The sequence below is a fragment of the Notolepis coatsorum genome (assembly GCF_963971535.1).
Source record: "Notolepis coatsorum genome assembly, chromosome: 11".
Taxonomy (NCBI): Eukaryota; Metazoa; Chordata; class Actinopteri; order Aulopiformes; family Paralepididae; genus Notolepis; species Notolepis coatsorum.
In genome coordinates this window covers 52,244,232-52,253,569 of record NC_140175.1, presented here as the reverse complement: position 1 = coordinate 52,253,569, position 9,338 = coordinate 52,244,232, and the positions used below count along the sequence as shown (strand labels likewise).

The 9,338-nt window shown below is 44.0% G+C and overlaps 1 protein-coding gene across 1 annotated transcript in view; it reads left to right on the top strand.

The window, feature by feature from the left end:
• Positions 1-946: 946 nt before the first annotated feature.
• The window catches only part of trim69 (tripartite motif containing 69), a 37,324-nt gene continuing 28,932 nt past the window's right edge, over positions 947-9,338 (top strand). Inside the window, 4 exon segments of the mRNA XM_084324929.1 lie at positions 947-1,539; positions 1,541-1,685; positions 4,901-4,996; positions 6,635-6,868. Of these exon segments, the coding sequence (XP_084181055.1) occupies positions 1,031-1,539; positions 1,541-1,685; positions 4,901-4,996; positions 6,635-6,868 (984 nt within the window). The 5' untranslated portion in view covers positions 947-1,030.

The following is a 9,338-nucleotide window of genomic DNA, read 5'->3' as shown; positions in this document are numbered from 1 at the left end:
CGCCCTGCTTCACATTCTACAGAGTTACTATACATACATTCACAGCCCTGGAAGCTGCCCAAGTGCCCAGTACAACCACAATTCTGACACAGTTGACCACTGAGCAGCTCCACTAGCTAGAGCTGTTGCGAATTAAGTGCCTTGCTCAAGGCATTGAGACTGGAGGAGAGCATTGTTCATTCACTTCCCCCACCCAGATTTGTCCTGCCGATCAAACCGGCAACCTTCCAGTCACAAGCCTGTTTCTCTAACCTTCAGGCCACCGCTGCCCCAGTATTCATGAGTATTTCCTACTCATCAATGTTGTTGAAAGGTTGAGTACTTTTTCAGCACAATCCATGCTGTGCTTCATACTGGATACCCAGCTCCTCCTGAGTTAGACACAAAACGAATGCAACATTAATGGTTCTACTGTAAAACACACTGCATGATACTTGAAAACAAACAGCTTTGCTTTAGGGGCAACAGTGGAGTAGGTTTGAATGTTTATTTCAGGGCTCATATAGAATGAATAACGACTCCATTGACTTAACATTAGTTTGTGGCAAATTAGCCAGAGCTGCGCAGCATGGCTTGTGCTGAGAAAGGACTCTACCGATCGACAACATCATTGGTTAAAGGGTTAAACAATTCTGAACTTGCCCTTTAAGGTTTCGTGTTTAAAGATGTATTTGAATGTTTCATGTTTTTTTCTCATGAAAAACAATAATGAAACGAGTAAAATGTCTCGACACTTCTTTTATTAAGATCATTTTACTTACATTATAATAACACGCCTCATAATTCTGAATACAGGATCAAATATAATGCTTGCTAAGCATGTTATTTTCTACAGTGTGCGGATGGGGGGGGGGGGGGGGGGCGGAGTGGGAGGCCGCCTCCTTCTCATCTCCTCCTTATCCTCCTCCTCCTCCTCCTTCTTCCCCACAAACAACAGGAAGCCTGGGCCAGCAGAGAGAAGCAGCCGCACTCCCAGACTGGAGGAGAGGAAGGAGCCAGAACAAAAGAAGAGAGACACCAGGAAGGAGGAATGAACACGAAACAGAGAGAAGTGAAGAAAGTGCAGTCAGTCTATCTGCAGAACGTGGAGAAACTGAACCAGGGATTAAGACCGGAGAAGAAAAGTTGGAAACCCAAGGAGCTGGACATGTCCAAGCAGAAAGCCATGGAGAAGCCTTGCCTGCCTAACGTGGCCATAGGACAAGTCTCTAAAAGCTCGGCCCATAGACTCAGTCGGGACCTGACCTGCTCCATCTGTCTGGACATCTTCAAGCAGCCTGTCTCGCTGCCCTGCGACCACACCTTCTGCCAGGCCTGCATCGCTGGCTACTGGGCTGGCCCCAGGGGCCCCGTGCAGGGAGGGACCGGCTCCTGCCCCCAGTGCAGGAAGGTGTACCCCGGGCAAAGCTACAGGCCCAATCGCATCGTAGCCAACATCGTGGAGAGCTACTGTCAGGGCCTGGAGGAGAGCGAGGCCGCAGGAGTGCGGCTGGGTGACGTCGTCGTGGGGGGCGGTGGTCCCGGTCCCGGCCCCGACCCCGACCCCGCGGTGCATCAGACACAGGGAGGAGCTGAAGCTGTACTGTGAAGAGGACCAGGAGCTGCTCTGCCTGGTCTGCGGTCTCTCCCAGGAACACCGGAACCACACCATGGTCTGCGTCCAGGAGGCTGAGCAGAAATATAGAGTGAGTCCAGCTTCAACCCAGACTGACCTCAGTGTAAACTAAACTCAGTCTAACCTCAGTGTAAACTAAACTCTGTCTGACCTCAGTGTAAACTAAACTCTGTTTGACCTCAGTGTAAACTAAACTCTGTCTGACCTCAGTGTAAACTAAACTCTGTTTGACCTCAGTGTAAACTAAACTCTGTCTGACCTCAGTGTAAACTAAACTCTGTCTGACCTCAGTGTAAACTAAACTCTGTCTGACCTCAGTGTAAACTAAACTCTGTCTGACCTCAGTGTAAACATAACTCAGTCTAACCTCAGTGTAAACTTAACTCAGTCTAACCTCAGTGTAAACTAAACTCTGTCTGACGATCTGACCTCAGTGTAAACTTAACTCAGTCTAACCTCTGTGTTCAACTCAGACTCAGTCTGATCTCTAACTGATCAGTCATATCTAACTGATTTTAAAGTATTGAACACTGATATTCTAAATGTTGCTTATAATTGTTTCCTTTAAAGGGGACATGCGTTGCTATTCCTAGCACTATTTGGGCAACTTTACACAATTCCTGTGAGTCTATTGAAGATATCTGTACGTTTTTTTTTCAAAAAAATGCATTGTTTTATATTTCTAATCAAGTACTCAAAACCATCATTTTTCAGCCTCAAGATTTCAAGCTGTTATGGCCTGGCTCCGCCCATAAGCACTTTGAGTGACAGTCAGTCCACACAGTCTGCGACTGGTAGACAGAGAGAGATAGAGAGAGGGAGAGAGAGAGAGAGAGATAGAGAGCATTCGGGAGCACTTGGGGGGGGGGGGGGGACCTGCCGCGCGGCACACACCCCCAAACAGGAGAGTGAGGGAGGGAGGGAGGGGAAGAGAGAGGGAGGAAGGAGGCCCTCCCCCCCCACAAGCTGCCGCGCGGCACACCCGAGAGGGAGAGAGAGAGAGAGAGAGAGAGAGAGAGAAAGAGGAGAGAGAGAAGAGAGAGAGAGAGAGGACGAGAGAGATGAGAGAGAAGAGAGAGAGAGAGAGAGAGAGAGAGAGAGAGAGAGAGAGAGAGAGAGAGAGAGACAGAGAGAGAGAGAGAGAAAAGACAGGGCCCGTTAAAAAGACAGGCCGTTATTGATAAGGCCCCTCTCTCCCTCCCTCCCTCTCTCTTCCCCTCCCTCCCTCCCTCACTCTCCCGTTTGGGGGTGTGTGCCGTGCGGCAGGTCCGCATCTATATTAAAGGCAGCCCAAGAGTCCTTCCGCATTGGCGTTTTGCTCCAGAGAGCCAGGCTGAAAATCCGCAGTTCTTGCCCCACTGATGGAGCCGAATCCCGGATCCGAGTTTTCTGATGAATACCCCCAAAATATGGAGGTCCCGAACGCAATTAAGTATTGATTACGCCGCAACGAATCATTAAAAAAAAATACCGTTAACTGGAGTATGTTGTTTCTTTACATATATGTTGGATTAGAGAATTGGTTTGTCATGACAATCCACACAAATCACAGTAACTAGTAACTACATGCATCATTGTTTACAGCGAACGGTGGGGCTGGGCTGGGGCGCGCGGTGCTCCGGTGGCGGCGGCGGCGGTTGACCGATGGCGATGCCAAGGACGAGCGCGCGTCCGTGGGGTAGACGGCCGGTGAGAGAGCGCGCTCGTCCTCGGCATCGCCATCGGTCAACCGCCGCCGCCGCCACCGGAGCACCGCGCGCCCCAGCCCAGCCCCACCGTTCGCTGTAAACAATGATGCATGTAGTTACTAGTTACTGTGTGCGATTTTTTATTGGATTGTCATGACAAACCAATTGACTTGATATTTGTCTAGTCTAGTGTGTTCATTAGATGGGTGAAATCCTCTTTCAGTGCCTCTGTGCCTGTTTTCTTAAGCAGTTAGCCTCTGGTATGTGTGCCATTAGCGTTAGCCACGCTGCTACAGTAGGCCTCTTTTCTTTTGGAAAGAATGATACAAATAAAAAATTAAATAAAAAAAAATTAAATTAAATAAAAAAAAATTAAATAAAAAATTAAAACTACTTTTTTTTCTATTCGACTAAGAGGTTGGCAGTCGACTACGGCTCCTTTCGACCGATTAGTCAACTATTCGACTAATAGGGGCCAGCCCTAATAAAAAAAGACAGTAGAAAAATGTATTTGAAAAAAGGTGCAGTTGAGGGTCTGTGTGTATATATTGTAAGGGGCTGTGAACTGCTGTCCTTCTTACTACAGTTGCACTGGGCAGCTCCCAGGTGTGAATGTTTGACAGTGTGTGAGTGTGAAGTGGGAAGCTGCTGAGTACAAGGTGTGTTCAGTCAACCTTCCCTGGGTAAATAAAGGTTTCGTAAGAAAAACAAGTGTGAAACGGTTTGAACAGTAGCCTATTGTATCTCAAGTGCTAAATAATAATCTGAGCAGATAGATAAAGGGCAGATACAGTGGTAATTCATTATTTTGAAAGACTTCGGTGGACTGAATGTACGTGTCTAAGGCCTTGTCCAGACGAAAACGATTTTCCTCTTTTTCATTTGTGACTTTTTGTGCAGCAACACACCATTGAATGTCTGTCTGTATGTCTGTCTGTCTGTCTGTCTGTCTGTCTGTCTGTCTGTCTGTCTGTCTGTCTGTCTGTCTGTCTGTCTGTCTGTCTGTCTGTCTGTCTGTCTGTCTGTCTGTCTGTCTGTCTGTCTGTCTGTCTGTCTGTCTGTCTGTATGTCTGTCTGTCTGTCTGTCTGTCTGTCTGTCTGTCTGCTATTCTGTCTTTCTGTATGTCTGACTGTCTGTCTGTCTGTCTCTCTGCTATTCTGTCTTTCTATCTGTCTGTCTGTCTCTCTGCTATTCTGTCTTTCTATCTATCTATCTATCTGTCTGTCTGTCTGTCTGTCTGTCTGTCTGTCTGTCTGTCTGTCTGTCTGTCTGTCTGTCTGTCTGTCTGTCTGTCTGTCTGTCTGTCTGTCTGTCTGTCTGCCTGTCTGTCTGTCTGTCTGTCTGTCTGTCTGTCTGTCTGTCTGTCTGTCTGTCTGTCTGTCTGTCTGTCTGTCTGTCTGTCTGTCTGTCTGGCTGTCTGTCTGTCTGTCTGTCTGGCTGTCTGGCTGGCTGGCTGTCTGTATATCTGTCTGTCAGTCTGTCTGCTGTTCCGTATATCTGTCTGTCTGTCTGCTGTCCTGTCTGTCTGTGTGCTGTCCTGTCTTTCTGTCTGCTGTCCTATATTTCTGTCTGATGTCATGTCTGTATGTCTCCCAGGCATCTCTGAACAGTTCTATGGATTCTCTGAGGGTGGAGATGAACACAGCCCTGCTGTGTGACCGTGAGGCAGAGGAGGAGGTGAAGAAGCTCAAGGTGAGATTGTTTTATCTCACAATTTTGGTAAAAAAAAATAGCTTTCCGTTTGTAGTCCAAGTAGCATTGACCTATGACAATTGAGCAGGGATGGCACTTGAAATGTAGGCGGCAATTTCTAGAGGAACATACTTTGGTTACATGCAGGTAATGTTGTTTGGACCTAAAACGCATACACAAAGTATTGATGTTTGTGTATTGTGTGAAGAAACATTCAACTTGTGTAATAAAATAAACAAATTGCTTTCAAAGTTGGATTATAATTGCCTTTGGAAAATTTCTCACATCTCTAGTTTCTATTCGGACCATAAACAATGACCGGTGCACGGAAAAGGAAGTCTTTTGGGGATATTGGGGTGTGAACGTAGGAACGGAAAGTCAGCAGCCATGAGCAGCTACACCGGAAGCTCCAAAACATTGGGCGTTGCCACCAGAGGCTAAATCCTCATCAGTAAAAAAAATAAAGATGATAGGAGATGATTCAAGCATTTACTATTGTCTAGTGTCAGGCCTTGTCCACACTGGGATTTTAGAAAACTGGGGTTTTCCCCCATTTAATATTTTTGAATCCCATCCACAACAATAGTGTTTTTGAAAATGTCTCCGTCCAACAACAAACAAACAACCATTGCATTGTATTTAATTTATCTATGAGGCTCTGCTTATGAAAATCAGTCTCATAGTATTTACCTGTACAAAATAAAGGACTTAATAAAAAAAACTAAAAACAAAACTAAAACCATCTCCATATCGATGAGAGGCCAAAAACGCAGAGAAAATATAATGTTAAAAAAATATCTGTATAGGCCTACGTGTGGACAGTGATTTCAGCGTTTTCCATAAGCTCCGTCCACATGAATACATAGAGTTTAAAAAGAAATATCTCCACCCTGGCAGGAGTTTGCACAGTTCCTGAATTTCCCCAATTGTGGACAAAAGGCCAAAGCGCTGAGAAAAAGCTACATTTTCAAAAATTCGTGTTTATGTGCGGACAAGGCATTTGTCTTGGTATCAAGAGTTCAGTCAATCAACTAGATTGACTCCATTCTTTTTTGTACATATTTCTTTACGTTTGGTTTACAGATTGGGCCTTTCAGGGATCGTGGGCACTCGCACCCCTCCTCTGCTGATCCCTTGTTTGGAATCAATTCAATCAATCCAATTGATTCAGTCAATTCAAAATGTAAACTGAAATTTCTCTTCACTTGCTGATGATGGAACATTCACAATTTTCTCAGATGACATAAGCTTTTCCTGCTAAAATATGTTTTCCCGTATAAAGTAAATCCACTAACTGAATTCACTGAATTGAAAGGGAAGAGGCCTTTCACGTCATGTTTAAAATGCCCATTTCCCCTCTGTGTAGGCAGAAACAACAATTATGTGTAGATATATGAGAAATATATAGACAACAATTATAATTGATTGGCTTATTACTGGATCTTGTAAACAAGTTGCAGTGGAACAGTAATATCATGCTTTCCAATTGTAAACCTTCTCTACAACGAAATACATTTGGCATTTTCTTTCTAAATTGGTTGCCAGTAGTTATAGGCAGCCATTTTGGAAGAGAGACTACTATACAAACATTCCATGCAAGGCCTCTGTTGATCCCAACATTCCTGTCCACTGACCCAGGAGCACACTGCGGACCTGAAGCAGCGTATCGAGGCCCAGTTCAGTGACCTACACCAGTTCCTTTACCAGGAGGAGAAGCTGCTGCAGGTCAAACTGAAGACGGAGGAACGCAGGGAGCTGATCAGGCTGGACGAACACAAAGCTCTGCTCTGTGTGGAGATCTCCCGTCTCCAGAGAGCTCTGAATGAAATAGAGGACAAACTGAAAGAACTGGACCCCTTCACTCTACTCAGGGTAATACTGATATTATTACTACTACTATTACTACTATGAACAAACTAACTAACAAACTAATAAACAAACAAACAAACAAACTAACTAACTAACTAACTAACTAACTAACTAACTAACTAACTAACTAACTAACTAACTAACTAACTAACTAACTAACTAACTAACTAACTAACTGCCCTTTGGGGGAAGGACGACGGGATGGGAAGTGCAGAGAACATTTCGTCAGTGACTCAGTGCATGTGTGTGTTCCTGTGGGTCGCCCATCACATGTGTGTGTGTGTGTGTTTGTGTGTGTGTGTGTGTGTGGGTATTAATCTGATGACAAATATAGACTTATACTTAAACTAACTAACTAATTAAAGAGAGTTCTGAATGATCTAGGGCAGTGGTTCTCAAACTTTTTACACCAAGTACCACCTGAGAACGTAGCTGGCTCTCCAAGTACCACCATATGACCGGCGTTAAAATACAGTCTATTCAGCTATGCACAGTTCACGCAGGAGGCAAATGTATTCCTAATACCATTATTTATTGTTAACTTTTGTCAGACACAGCCACAATGTACAAAGGGATAGCACTAGAACTAGCAAACGCTTCCACACAACTCATACAATGCAAGGGGCATTGAGAACATAATAACTAACATTCTCACATAGCCAGTGAGAAAATTAAGAACAACTGTATTTCAGCAAATGTACTTAATCCTCTCTCTATCTCTATCTCTCTCTCTCTCTCTCTCACACACAGCAAGCAATTGTCCGTCATTCTCTCACACACACACACACACACACACACACACACACACACACACACACACACACACACACACACACACACACACACACACACACACACACACACACACACACACACACACACACACACACACACACACACACACACACACACACACACACACACACACACACACACACACACACAATTATTTTGTTACAAAAACTTTATTTCCTGCATTCTGGTGCAGGAATTCTTAAATTTTTACCCTTTAAATGCCAGTGTTTGTGATGGGCATCACAAATTATTGTAAAAAATAAAAGAAAACACATATTCAATACATTTTTGAATGTTTACCCTTTAAATGCCAGTTTGTGTGATGGCATCACAAATTATTGTTAAAAAAACACAAAAAAGTAAAATATTTTCAATATATCAAATGCAAAGTACATTTTTCTGGGGGAGATTATTACAGGCTAGGCATGTGTCAATGATTAGCAGCAACACAGATTTTGATGGATTTTTTTGTAATGTCAGATTTAACACCAAAATCTAAAAATAAATGGTTATGATCAGGGCTGAAGTTGAATTAAAGATTTACGACTGTTTAGACTGCATTACTCTCTGTCACAGTGATCTCCTGGTTGTTCCCCACTTAGGTTATCTAACTATCGCGCCGCCGCAACCAGAAACACTGGCCTGGCCTGCTTCTAAGTTCAGTGGCCTGAAAAAAAAAGAAAAAAAGAAAAAAAAAGTTTTAAATTTTTTTTTGTGCTTTTTTGGAAATGTTTTCAAGTACCACCAGCATTGATTGATTGATTGAAAACTTTATTAACAGATTGCAGAATGGGTACAGTACAGTACAGCTCAATACATACAATTGTTAAGGGGATGCAGACCAGAGAAAGACTTTCGTCTTGTTTACATCAGGGTCCCCCATTTTCAATTCATCGTAACATATGTGACATACATGACATACCGATAGACAGTACTGCTACATCTATACATTTATGACATACCAGATTTGCAATTACAGTACTGTTTGTGATACAAAAAGAGTCTAGAAAGAAAAGAGTATATACATTAGACGTAGAAACTGTACATTGGATTGGGTAGGTGGGGGTGGGGGGGGACTGTACATTGGAGGTGGATGGGTGGGTGGGTGGGGGGGGGGGGGGTGGGTAGGAGGGGTGGGTGGGGGACACTGTACAACTGTACAAACAACACTGTACATTGGATTATTGACAAGACCATACTTGGTAATTTCCTGTACATTGGAGGGGGTTGTGTTCGGACATTTACAGGGGCCAGTTTCGAGTTGCAGTCTCCCTTAGGTGTTTTTTGAGAGTGTTTTTGAAAGTGGGTAGTGATTCACATTCCTTTACAGCTTTGGGTAGGGCGTTCCACATTGATGTGGCATAATTGCGAAACGTGTTTAGTCCCTTGTTTGAGCCGAATCTGGGTTTAACATGATTTGTGGAGCTCCCTCTGGTGTTGTGATCGTGGTATTCACTGACCTTTGGGAAGTATTTTGTCATGTACATGGGTACCTTGGTCGTGTAGTGTATCTTGTAGACCAGGCCCATTGCAAGTTGCTGTACTCTGTCGTCTACCCTAAGCCATCCTAGGTTGTCAAAGTGGGCAGGGGTGAGGTGGGTTCTAGGAGTAAGGTCAAGCAGTAGTCTGACCAGTTTGTTTTGAGATGTTTGTAATTTTGTTTTTAGCGCCTTTGAGG